General features: G+C 52.8%; 2 protein-coding genes across 2 annotated transcripts in view; one reads left to right on the top strand and one right to left on the bottom strand.

Annotated features, from left to right (window-relative positions):
* Nucleotides 1-9795, top strand: part of LOC134434675 (zinc finger protein 271-like) — a gene marked incomplete at its 5' end in the record, with an annotated part of 28678 nt that extends 18883 nt beyond the window's left edge. The window contains one exon of the mRNA XM_063183313.1: nucleotides 8731-9795. Within this exon, the coding sequence (XP_063039383.1) occupies nucleotides 8731-9377 (647 nt within the window). The remainder of the gene's footprint in view (nucleotides 1-8730) is intronic.
* Nucleotides 1-13149, bottom strand: part of LOC134434649 (zinc finger protein 883-like) — a 149927-nt gene that overhangs the window by 34489 nt on the left and 102289 nt on the right. The window lies entirely within an intron of this gene.

Genomic DNA, 13149 nt, shown 5'->3' with positions numbered 1-13149 from the left:
TTTGTCAACAACCTCATGCCTCATCTCAGTACCTATGTATATGACTACCTCGTTCATTTGTGAAAAAGGGGGGGGGGGAGATGTGGTAGATAGGGACAGGCGTACGGAAAATCTTGCGATGTCACGGAAAGCAGCAGGATTCCTCTCCCCCTAACGCATAGTGATAAGGGATCACCCAAGAATATAGACCCCCCTAACACTAGTAACTTTCCACTCCTTATTAACCAATTACAGTAAGGTAAGACCCCCTGACGTAGAGAAAAACCTCCCAGATTACAAAATCCCACGAGACGGGGCAATAAAGGCCTTTGGACCGTCCACCACGTTGGTGTCTGCATGTTCTTGGCCCGATCAACCCTGGAGAGTTTGGGTAGCAGTGCCGTTTCCTCAGAACCAGGTCGCCTTGCCTTGCATCAGATGGCAACAGGTGGAGCATCCCACAATGGGATGATGGAATTTTATCAGTCCTGCAGTGACACTCAATGGCCCATTAGCAGAAGATGCTAATGATAATGCCCTGGAGGGCATTATCAGGGCTGAGTCATGGAAGAGATAAAGAACACTAACCGCCTGTTTATAGCAGTTGATGAAGATGGTGATTGAAAACATGCATTTGGTTACATCTTGCATGGCAACCTGAAACAGTGGGGTAATCCCTGCTCAGGGGGTGAACACCACCCCCCTTACCCAACCTGGCTCAGGTGTAAAACCCCCACCCTGGGAAGGCCACACACACAGGGGATAATGTCGTACTTGCCCTGCTCCAGGGGAGGTCTCTGTCCCTTGTCATTCCATTGCTCTCTCCTCTTTTCTCTTTCTTTCCAACTCTCTCTCTACCTCACATTTACTGTTCAGTAAAATCCATTTTGGATTTGGTCTTGTTAGCACCTTAATTGGGGCAGAGGCATATCTCTAACAATTTTCTTAACCGTATTGCCATATTATTTTGACACAGTGAGTTCAGGGCACTGTTCTCTGACCCCAAGTGCCTTTGACAACAGCATGGTTCCCTCCATTGAGGAGGTTGTGGTTCTTTCTGGAAGAACTCTTGGAAACTTGGACACAGTGCCTCCTTCATCCTGGGGACCTTATGGAACTTATAAAAGTTTTATTTCTTTATGGGAGAAATGATGAGGGAAATGGCTTTTATGGGTGGCCAGTGTAAAGAAAATAATTTGCTGTCTTTCCTTATAAAGTTATTAAAATCACTGGAGGAAATGGACCATATGTTACCAGCGAGACTGACAAGGTTCATTCACCCCATGGTGAGGAACGCAAGGCAGCTGAAAGTCCCACAAGAAGCCCAGCTCAAGGAGCTAAATTTCCAAATAAGTCCTGAATTCCCAGGCTTGGGGGCTTTACCAAATGTGAAAATTATTTTTCTCTTGATCCCTGTCACCTTTGTGACTGCTACACAGAGCTTTCCATTCCTTTTAATAACCTGTTTTGGGCCAAATTTCCACTTTCCTTTTATCGGAACCTGTCAGCAGCTGAGCTGGAGCTGTGCAGGAAGCAATGAATATTGGAATTGCCACATCACTGCTTGGATTGTCAGTTTATTCATGTTTGGGATTTGTTTGCGCTTTCATCACAAGTTACTTGTGGGAAGAGGATATATTCATCAAAGTGATTTATGCAGAGTCAAGTTTGATTTCTGCCAAGTTTATTTTGTCCAGTGCCCAGGGGATGCTCAAGGGGTCTCTGTGCCTCTCACACTGGGGGATGCTTGGGAGGGGTTTGGGGGTGTTTTTCCTGTCCCTGTCACCCCAGGGCATTCCCCAGGGGGTCTCCATCATTTTCACCCAGGGAATGCTTGGGGGTTCTCCCTCCCTCTCATACCCTGTGCCAGGGGATGTCTGGGGCAGTCTCTGTCCCTCTCAGCCCAGGGGATGCTCGGGGGTCTCTGTCCCCTCCCTCTGTGGGATGCCTGGGGGGTCTCCATCCCTCTGGCCTCAGGCAATGCCTGTGCAGGGCTGGGGACCAGGGGCTCTGTGTCCCTCTCACCACTGAGGGTGCTCGGGGCTGGGGGGGCTCTCCGACCTTCTCACACCTGGGCAGGCCGGGGAGGGTCTCTGTCCCTCTCAGCCCTGCTGTGACCCCACCCAAACATCATCGGGCTCAGAGGGACAGAGACACCCCCAAAGCCCCAGAAGGGCTGAACCCGGGATTTGATTTGGGGCTGAGGATTTAGGAAGGGGCTGGAATTGGGGCTGGGCTTGGAGTTGGGGCTGAGGATTTAGGAAGGGGCGGGAATTGGGGCTGGGCTTGGAGTTGGGGCTGAGATTCGGATTAGAGCTGGGATTGGGGTTAAGGCTGGACATGGGATTGGCTTTAGGGCTGGGGTTGGGATTGGGTCTAGGGCTAGACAAGTCTGGCACTGGGATGAGATTAAATACAGAACTGTGAGTGTGTCTAAACATGGAGTGAGATTGAGACCAGGATCAGGGTCAGGTTTGGGACTGAGCTCACCCAGGGCAGGACGGGGGGATGTCACTGCAGGATGTCCCTGGCATCATCCCAGCCCTCCTCAGGCACCTCCAAACATGGGGGACAGCTGGGTGCCCCAAGATCCAGGTCCTCCCATGCTGCCCCTCAATACCAGGCAAGCATTCCCTGAGGGCAGCCCTGACTGTCACCACTGGGGCTCTGGGATCAGCCCTCACATCCCTGTGGAGCAGCAGCAGACAGGATGAGAGATTCCCCCGCCCCGTTTATCCTGTGGAAAGGTGAAGTCCAGCTGCCCTTTTCTTCTGGTGTCTCCTCCTCTCCTCAGCTGAGGATGTCAAACTCCCCAGGAGCAGGAAAATCCCCATTCCCTCTTTCCTTGTGGCTGCAGCCTGGAACATCCACCCAGAATGAAGGACTTTCTGGCAGCCCTGGTGAATGACACTGGCAAGAGGTTTGTGAGAAGGGGCTGAAATTGTATTTTGATAGTAAAAAAAAGGTGCAAAATTATTCCTTTCTGTTATATTCCTTTTCAGTCAGTTCTGGTCTGTTTTCAGAGTGCCACCTTCTCAGCTGACTGTGTTTGTGCCCTCTTTTCTCTCCTGCCTCTCTTTCCCTGCTCTGTTTCTCTCTCAGTGTCTCCCTTGACCCAGGGCAGCTCACACCAAAGACCGTGCCCAGATTTAATTCCCAATTCAGGAGCTACAACAACCATGGGGGAAGTTATGAAGGCTCGCAGTGAAATGCCACTGTAAGATCTTGTTCCACTTGGCTTTTGGCTCCTTCTTGACAGCTTTGCCCTCAAGGGCAGGAACATCTTTTCATAGCTGAGAACTGGAATTCCAGACCCTGGCAGTGTGTGCCGTGGATCCCAGAGGGGCATTCCCGAGGCTCCCAGGGTGCTGCTCCTGCCGTGCCTCCCAAGGGGAGAAGATCCAGCAGCTCTGTGGGCTCCCAGAGCACACAGCAAAGGTGGCTTTGATGGACATTTTCCAGAGACTGGGGTGGGAAGGGACCCTGTCCAGGATTACGACCCCGCGAGGGAGAGACGCCTCTGCCCCAGGGAAGGAGCGAATGAGAGCGTGGGAAAGCAACCGACGATTATTGAGCGTGGACTGAACGGAACAAGAAATGGGGAGGAGAAAGGGAGAGAAAGAAAGCGGGAAGAGGTCTCAAAGAGAGAAAGAAAAAGGAAAGAGGTCTCAGAGAACAGAAAGAAACAGGAAAAGGCTCCCGCCCGGCCTCCGCAGCTCCCAGCAACACCCGCAGGGCGTAGCGCCTTTTACAATTCCAGCCAATCAGAGGACGCGGTAAACAATTTCCAGCCAACCAAAGCTTTTCTCGCCGATGACTCACCGGTTGCCAGGCGGGCCCGCAGAGCCCCGCGGCCCCGGAGCGGAATTTGGGGCTCGGGCCGGGGGGACGGATCCGCCCGGGGGGGGTCCCCGAGCCCCTGCCCAGCCCTGGGGCCGATCGGGGGCTCCCCCACCCAGCAGCCGGTGCTGCGGGGCCGCGGGGCAGAGCGGTGGGAAAGGGGGGTCCGGGCTGGCAGCGGAGGAAATGCGGGAGGAAGAGGAGGGAGAGGAGGAGCAGGAGCAGGAGGGGGAGAATCGCGGCGCTCGCAGCGCCCGCACGCCGAGCCTGCAGCACCCCCTGCCCCGGGAGCATCGCCCCCAGCCCCGAGCCGCAGGTGAGGGCGGAGGCCGAGCTCGCCCCGGCTCCAGCCAGGGGTATCCGGGAGGTTTTTTTGGAGAGTGTTCGGAGCCGGCAGATCCCGGACTCGAGCCCCGGATATCCCCGGGCTCCCCAAGAGGAGCTTTCTCGGGGGGAGAGCAGCCGCGATCGCCCCTCGGGAGGGTCCCGGGGGTCCACGTGGGGATGGCCCGGTGCCGACGGGGCGGGACATTGGTTTTGGGGATCCCCGTGAGAGCCGGGGCTGTGGAACGGGGGACCCCCGGGATGGGGAGAGGGGAAGGGGCGATACCGGAGCTGGGGGACCCCCGGCAGCCCAGAGATGAGGCGGGGACGGGACCCCCTGACCCTGACAGGGGCGTGTCCTGGGGTGACTTCATGATGCTCGTACCCCATCGGTCTGTTTAGCCCAGAAATGAGTTCTGCACCTTTAAGGCTGGTTCTGAGAGCGAAGGGGAGGAGGAAGAAGCTGCAGTTTGTTTTCATACACTGAACTCACTCCTCCACATTCCAGCTGCTGGATGGACAGAGAGCAGGACAGAGCTCTCCTTTGCTTTTAGTTAGTTTTTAGCTCGCTGAGGCAGAGAAGTTCCCTGGACTTTGATTTTTCTTTTTCTTTGGAGCTGTTTAAATCTGCTCTGCACTGAACAGCCAGAACACCACCGGCAGCTCGCACCTGTGGCCCACCTGGCTGAGCCTGGGCCAGCATTTCCAGTGCTGGAGGGACTGAAAAGAGACTGATAAGAGACTGATAAGACACTGAGTGCACGGAGCTACAACCCAAGGAGGGACTTTCGGAGTTTGTCATCTATTTTGGAGCAGCAGGAGGTTTTATTGCTTAATATTGTTCAATTTTTGTGCTGGTGAATACTTTGCCTGTAGAATAAAGTTTTTTTCCACTTTTCTCCCCGGAAATATTTTCCCGGGCTGGCTGAGGGTGGGGCTGCTGAATCGGCATTCTAGAGGAAACTCCTTTTGGAGGGTTTCAACCAAATTTGCCCTAAACAAGGACAGGGTGGTGGAAAGAAAGGGGAACCCCAAGTGGCTGGATTGAGAGGAGGCTGGAGAGGGGGACCTTGGGACCCCAGAACCTCCCAAAATCCAAAAGCAGGACCCTGGAGAGGGGGGATCCCCAGGACCCATGGGATCCCCACCAGCCCTGAGATGGGGGACCAACCATAACCCAAGAGGGATGAGACTGGAAATGGGAAACTCCTGGTAGGTTTTGTGATTCACTCTTGATTTTTGGACATCAGGTGACTTCTAGAAAAGGACATGGGTGGGAGGAATCCCCAACACAAGGCATTCACAGCTTGTTTTTCCCCAAACCAGGATTTTCCCTAAACCTTCCCACCGTAACATTCTCCCTGTCCCGCTCTGGGTGAGCTCAGTCCCAAACCTGACCCTGATCCTGGTCTCAGTCTCACTCCATGTTTAAACACACTCACAGTTCTGTATTTAATCTCATCCCAGTGCCAGAATTGTCTAGCCCTAGACCCAATCCCAACCCCAGCCCTAAAGCCAATCCCATGTCCAGCCTTAACCCCAATCCCAGCTCTAATCCGAATCTCAGCCCCAACTCCAAGCCCAGCCCCAATTCCCGCCCCTTCCTAAATCCTCAGCCCCAAACCAAATCCAAGGTTCAGCCCTTCTGGGGCTTTGGGGGTGTCTCTGTCCCTCTGAGCCCGATGATGTTTGGGTGGGGTCACAGCAGGGCTGAGAGGGACAGAGACCCCCCCGGCCTCCCCAGGTTTGAGAAGGTCGGAGAGCCCCCCCAGCCCCGAGCACCCTCAGTGGTGAGAGGGACACAGAGCCCCTGGTCCCCAGCCCTGCACAGGCATTCCCTGAGGCCAGAGGGATGGAGACCCCCCGAGCATCCCCCAGAGTGAGGGGACAGAGAGCCCCAAGCATCCCCTGGGCTGAGAGGGACAGAGACTGCCCCTAGCACGCTCTGGCACAGGGTATGAGAGGGAGGGAGAAATCCCAGGCATTTCCTGGGTGAGAACAACGGAGACCCCCTGGGGAAGGGCCTGAGGTGACAGGGACAGGGACACTCCTGGGGGAATGCCCTGGGGTGACAGGGACAGGGACAAGCCCCCCAAACCCCTGCCAAGCATCCCTCAGGGCGAGAGGCACAGAGACCCCTCGAGCATCCCCTGGGCACTGGACAAAATAATTTGGCAGAAATCAAACTTGACTCTGCATAAATCACTTTGATGAATATTTGATTTTCCCACAAGTCAGATGTGATGAAAATGCAAACAAATCCCAAACATTAATAAACTGACTGTACAAGCAATTTTTGACAATTCCAAGTTCCACTGGTTCCTGCACAGCTCCAGCTCAGCTGCTAGCATATTCTGATAAAAGTGTGAATTCAGCCCAAGACAGATATCATTAAAAGGAAAGGAAACTCTTTGTAGCTGTCACAAAGGCGACAGGGATGAAGAGAAAAATGATTCTCACATTTCACAAAGAACTCAAGCCTGGGAATTCAGGAGTTATTTGGGAATTTAGCTACTTGAGCTGAGCTTCTTGTAGGACTTTTAGCAGCCTTGTGTTCCTCACCATGGGGTGAATGAACCTTGTCAGTCTCGCTGGTATCATTTGCTCCCTTTCCTCCAGTGATTTGAAAAAACATTTCAAGGAAGGATGTCACAGACATTTTTTCATAAAATCCTCTCTTTTAGGATTTGTCCTTTCTGGGAAGCTGAGGCCCCAGAAGAAAAATGCAAACAATAATTATCTGCTGATTTGGAATATAACAGGAGCATCTGTGATTGGTCTTCTGTGAGTGTTTGGATTTGCTGACCACTCACGGGAGAGTTGGTCCTTGCTTTCTGCTGGACACAGAACTTTGTTATTCATTCTCTTCTTTCTATTCTTAGCTTAGCAAGCCTCTGCAACTTTTCTCTTAATTCCTTTTAGTATAGTTATAATGTATTATATATCATATATCAATAAATCCAGCCTTCTGATCATGAACCAAGACTCTGGTCCACTTTTCTCACCCTGAAGACCTTCATCAGGTCGCTGTAATAGAAGGACAACAAAATATTTTCTTTACACTCCAGGCCCACAAAGGCAATTTACCTCATCAGTTCTCCCATAAGTCACTCAGAGGAAGCTGCAGCCCAGTTTCAAAGAGTTCCTCCAGAGAGAACCACAACCTCCTCAGAGGAGGGAACCATGGTGTTGTCAAAGGCACTTGGGGTCAGAGAACAGTGCCTAAACTCACTGTGCCAAAATAATTTCACAGTCTGGTGAGTCTGGTTAAGAAAAGTGTTAGATTCCTCTGCCCCAATTAAGGTGATAATGAGACCAAACCCAAAATGAATTTTATTGAACAGTAAATGGGATAGAAAAGGGGGGACAGGAAGGGAATGACAGGAAAAAGAGGGCTCCCCTGGGGCAGGGTAAGTGTGACATTGTCCTCTGTGTGTGCCCTTCCCAGGGTGGGGGTTTTACAGCTGAGCCAGTTTGGGTAAGGGGGGTGGTGTTCACCCCCTGAGCAGGGATTACCCCACTGTTTCAGGTTGCCATGCAAGATGTAACCAAATGCATGTTTTCAATCCCCACCTTCAGCAACTGCTATAAAGAGGTGGGGCAGTGTTCTTTATCTCTTCCATGACTCAGCCCTGATAACACCCTTCAGGGGAGATATCTTATGTGAATGGGTCATTGATTGTCACTGCAGGACTGATAAAATTCCATCCTCCCATTGTGGGATGCTCCGCCCAGGGGGAGGATCCAAGCATTCCTACCTGGATATAAGCTGAGACTTGCCACACCAGGAGCAGCTTGCCTACTGGATTGCCAGAGGACAAGAGCTCCATAACCACCACTGGACCTCCAAAGGAAGACCAGACCCTTCTGCACGATCACTGCTTCAACAGAATCACCTTCATCTCTCCAACAGGACTGCAGTCACCATTTACTGGGACAGCTGCCACCACCCTGACCAACAGGGTGTCAGGTTATATCCTGACTCTGTCAGTTTAAGGCAGTGTTTCTGTATCATTGCCTTGATCTTAGTTTTCTTTTAAATTGTAATTCTCCTTAAGACGCTCCAAAGGTTTGCCTTCAAACCAGTACAAAAGAAAATGGGCGCACCCTTTGTTTTCTTCCCAAACCAGGATTTCCCATTCCCAAACCTTGATTGGATGGAGAAGGAGGCTGTGAGGAAGACGAAGGAGCCCCGGGACACCCAGATAGGTGAGGAGGAAGTCAGTTTCTATTTCCCCCTCTCTCCTGCTCCATCTCCCCGCCCAGCACAGGCCCCGGCTGCAGGACAAATCTGCTGTCAGCCCTGTCCTGCCAGGGATGTACTGGAGGGATCTCCTTCCCCTTCCCTCTGGCATGGAGGCAAATCCCATCCTCTCCTTGTCCTTCCTTCCCCAGGGAAGAAACTGAGGATGGAGACCAGGGAAGAAAAATCTGCATGGCAGAACCTCGTGAAAGAGACCGTTTTGAGTGATTCTAGCACACAGGAATCCAACAGGGAAGAAAAACCTCAGGAATCCCCCATGAGGAGGGGCTCCAAACCCAGCTCAGGGTGCTCTGAAGAAGAAAGAGCCACCCTGAGCCAGGAAGGTGGACAGAGCTTCAGCCAGAGTTCAGAGCTGGTGGTCCATAAAAAGCTTCATGATGGGGAGAAGCCCCACAAGTGCTTGGAGTGTGGGAAGAGCTTTAGGTGGAGCTCCAACCTGATCAGCCACCAGATGATCCACACTGGGGAGTGGCCTTACGAGTGTGGGGAATGTGGGAAGGGCTTCAGCTACAGATCCAACCTTGTGACCCACCAACGTCTCCACACTGGAGAGAGGCCCTACGAGTGTCCCCAGTGTCAGAAGAGGTTTCCGAGCAGCTCCAATCTCCTCCAGCACCAGCGGATTCACACTGAGGAGAGGCCCTTCCTCTGCCCTGAGTGCGGGAAGGGCTTCAAGCGCAACTGCAACCTCATCAAGCACTGGCGCATCCACACTGGGGAGAGGCCCTACCAGTGTGCCACATGTGGGAAGAGGTTTCAGACAAGCTCCCATCTCCTCCTGCATGAGCGGATTCACACGGATGAGAGGCCCTTCCACTGCCCCGACTGTGGGAAGGGTTTCAAGCACAACTCCACCCTCATTACCCACCGACGCATCCACACAGGGGAGAGGCCCTACAAGTGTCCCCAGTGTGAGAAAAGCTTCACCAGTAGCTCTCACTTGACCAGACACCAACGGACCCACCAGTAAGGGAAGCCCTGCAAATGCCAAAAATGCAGGAACAGCTTCATGCACCACTCCAGCTTCATCCCCCATTAGAGGGCCCACATTGGGAAGAACCCTGGTGATCCAGTTTCCCTGTGGTCTATGCTGGAAAAACACCTGTCCCTTTTCCTGCCCTTGCCAAAGACATGATGTGGGACGGAAGAACATGAGGGTCTGGCCATGGCCGTGTCATTACATTCACTCGCACCTCAGAACATTGCCAGGGGCAGGAAAGGGACTCCCTCTCTCTCCCTGAGGAGAAGGGTGTCCTTTCCAGACAGGGGAAATTGTGGCCAGGAAGAGCCTGTTGTTGATGTATTAGTTTTCCCAGTAAACTGTTTCATTTATCCCTTCTGTTATCAATATAATTTCTTTTTCTGTTTGTTCCTTATCTCATTGTTGTTCCCAATAAATTGTTCTTATCCCAGCCCAGGATCTTTGCCTTTTGTCCTTTCCATGGGAGGCGGGAGGGCAGCGAAGGCAGCACGGTTTTAGCAGGGGCAGGAAATTGAGGAATCCCATTCCTGAACCCTGGCCCATGGAAACCGAGCATCCCAGCTGGTCCCAGCCCTGCTGGCCATGGCAACAGCCTTGGGAGCGGGTCCCTGGCTGGGGCTGTGGGAACCTCTTCCCTCTGGTGCCCAGGGACAGGAGTGGAGGGAACGGCTGCAGCTGAGTCGGGGCAGGCTGAGGTTGGATGTCAGGGAAAGGTTTTTGCCCAGAGGCTGCTGGGGCCCTGCCCAGGCTCCCCAGGGAAGGGTCCCAGCTCCAGGGCTCTCGGAACTGCAGCAGCGTTTGGGCAGCGCTGCCAGGCCCAGGCTGGCATTGTTGGGGTGTCCTGTGCAGGGCCAGCAGTTGGACTGGAGGATCCTGATGGGTCCCTCCCAGCTCAGCCAATTCTGTGGTTCTGGGATCCCATGAGCCTGGGATGGGGCTGCCAATGGTTGCCATGGCAACGGGCTGTGGCTGCAGGCCTGAGCTGGTGTCCATGGCAACCACCCCTGGCATGGGGTCTCCATGGAGCTGCCGAGGGACTGAGCATAGCAACAGGGGGTTTGTGATGGTTGCCATGGAAACTGACCATAGCAACAGGGGCCTGGTGATGGTTACCTGCTAAGGATCAGATTTGTCACAGGCCCTCAGAGGGGTTCCGTGGGGACATTCCAAGAGTCTCCAGGCTGTTCCAGAGCTGGAATGTCACAGGCACAGACAGGGGCTCCATGGACACCTTCCAGGGCCTTCTGAGGATGGTAAAGAGCCCTGTGGTCAGAGGCACTCTCAGCCATTCCATGGTGACATCCCAGGTCACCTTGGGCTGCAAAGGCACCGATCTGTCACAGGCACTCACGGGGGTCCACGGTGACATCCCAGGAGTCCCCAGGCTGCCAAAGAGCCAGGGTATCCCAGACACTCACAGGGGTTCCTGTCATGGGCACAGTGGGAGCTTCAGCAAAAAGCTTTATTTCTTTATTGGAGAAACTCCTCCTGATACATGAGGTGCAGAAAGTACACCCAACAGCCACCATGGATCCTCAAACCCTTGCAGGGCTCCTAGACTACTAAAATTCCTTCTAAGAGAGGAGACTGGGAACAGCTGGATCCAATCCCAGCCCAAGAATTTGTCAAAGGTTAATGTGTAAAGGATTGGAGAGGTGGAATTGAACTTTACCCCAATTTGTCCCACAGGATTAATGATGGAATACCAGATATATTTGTATAAATACAGCTCTGATTGATTCTGATCATGATCGGACAGAAAGATTTTAACCTGAGCTATTTACTCCACAGTTCAGGATCTTTATCAAGTATTAGAATATAGTGCTCTAGGAAGCAATTTTGAAGTCAACAGATTGGTCTATGACATCTGAGAGTTTGTTGTAGAAGTCGCTGAGCAGCTACAGCATCATAGAGGAGATTTTGTGACATCACAGAGCAGGCTGTGGCACCATGGCATGGCTGGATGACATCATAGAGCTGACCGTGAGGTTCAAAGTATGTGCTGTGACATTAAAGAGTGCCAGTATGACAGCACAGAAAAGGTCTCGTGGCATCACTGAGGGGTTTGTGACATCACAAAGCTGTCTGTGACATCATAGTGTGAGGCAATAGAGCAGTCTCTGCCATCATCGAGGGTGGCTCTGTGACATCAGAGAGTGGGTTGTGACATCACTGGTGGCTGTGTAACATCATAGAGCAGGTTGTGACATCACAGAGACTTCTGTGACATCACAAAGCAGATGTAGCACATCATAGGGTGGCATCTCATAGTTAGCTGTGTGAGATCACAGGGGCTGTGTGACAACCCAGAGTGGGCTGTGACATCACTGGTGGCTGTGTGACATTGCAAAAGAGCTGTGTGTCATCATAGGGGCTGTGACATCACAGGGGCTGTGTGAGGTCACCGGGGAGGTCACTCTGCCCCGGTCCCCTCACAGTTCCCCCCAGAGCAGTCCAACGCTGCTCGTGCACAGCGGGGTCCCCTGTCCCCCCGGGTCCCCCCACCCCCGGCCCCGCAGCGTCCCCCAGAGGATGTTCCATGAGATTGACCCCAGAGCCTGACACGGGGACGGGGGGACGGGGCCCTGGGGGTGGCACAGGGGGACAGGGACCCCCCGGCAGCGTCCCCATGTCCGCCAGGGCCAGAGCTTGGGCCAGGGCTCCTTCACCCTATTACCAACGAGGCCTTGAGAGCGCTGAAGAAATCCCCAGCAAGGGAGCAGCAAAAACCAGACTGAATATTAAGGGACAGCAGCACAAAGTTCCTTGGCAAGAGTCACTCTTCTCCTGACTGGACACTTCAGGCACAACAAGGAAACAAAGCAACAACAAAACCAAACAGAATCCAAACAATCAAACCAGAAATGAGCTGAGAACTGTACCAGTGTGTGTGAGACACAAGGACAGTGAGGGCAAGGATAAAATGAATAAAGAAATAAAAGCTTGACAAAGGTCAAACTTAACAGGACTTCACTGATACCTTAACCTTAACTGATATCTTCAACTTCACAATTTAGGAAAAGAACAGCACTTAACAGAATTTAACCTCACTTACAACCAATGACTTAGAGATTTATTAGTGGAATAACATTAAACAATATTCAACTTAGCTTACAACATAGTAAACTTTGCAAAAAAAAAACCTCATAACTTATTTGTCATGATGTAACCTTACTTACAGGCCTGACTGACTCAGCTATCCAAGGCACTACAAGCCCTCAGAGAGCAGCATTTCTGCCACATTTCCCTAGTACAGGCACTCCCATGTACACACAGACACAAAAATCAGTGCTAGACACCTGTAAGAAATCCTCCTGAGGGCAGGCAATGCTCACTGTGGATCCTTTGGCATCTCCCCAGCAAAGGCCAAAGGGTTGAGCCTGGAGGAGCCTGGAGGAATGGGGGGATCAGCGCAGGCTCCATCATTGTTTGGGATCCCCAAGTGCAGCAAACGGGAGAGTGCCCGGCTGGGAGAGGCCCCACTCAGAGGGAGTCGCTGGCCCAGGAGAGCTCCAAGGGCTCCTTTTGGAGCGCTGTGTGCAGGGCCCCAAGAGAGGAGCTTCAGTCCCTGCAATGGTTCATCCTGGCCGCACTTGGCACCAGCAGCTTTCTTTGCCAGTGTGAGAACAGGGATGTTGTGCCACTGAGGGAACACAAACAGTTCCCAGGGCTGCTCCTACAGAAACCAGGAGCTGGGTGCGCAGCAGCAGTGCCTGGAACAGACAGTGTTTGTGATGAGCTGCAGAGGAGCTGAGCCCAG

Source organism: Melospiza melodia, unplaced genomic scaffold (assembly GCF_035770615.1).
Source record: "Melospiza melodia melodia isolate bMelMel2 unplaced genomic scaffold, bMelMel2.pri scaffold_45, whole genome shotgun sequence".
NCBI classification, from domain to species: Eukaryota; Metazoa; Chordata; class Aves; order Passeriformes; family Passerellidae; genus Melospiza; species Melospiza melodia.
Note: the sequence above shows the minus strand (reverse complement) of the source record. Positions and strands in the feature narration are given on the sequence as shown.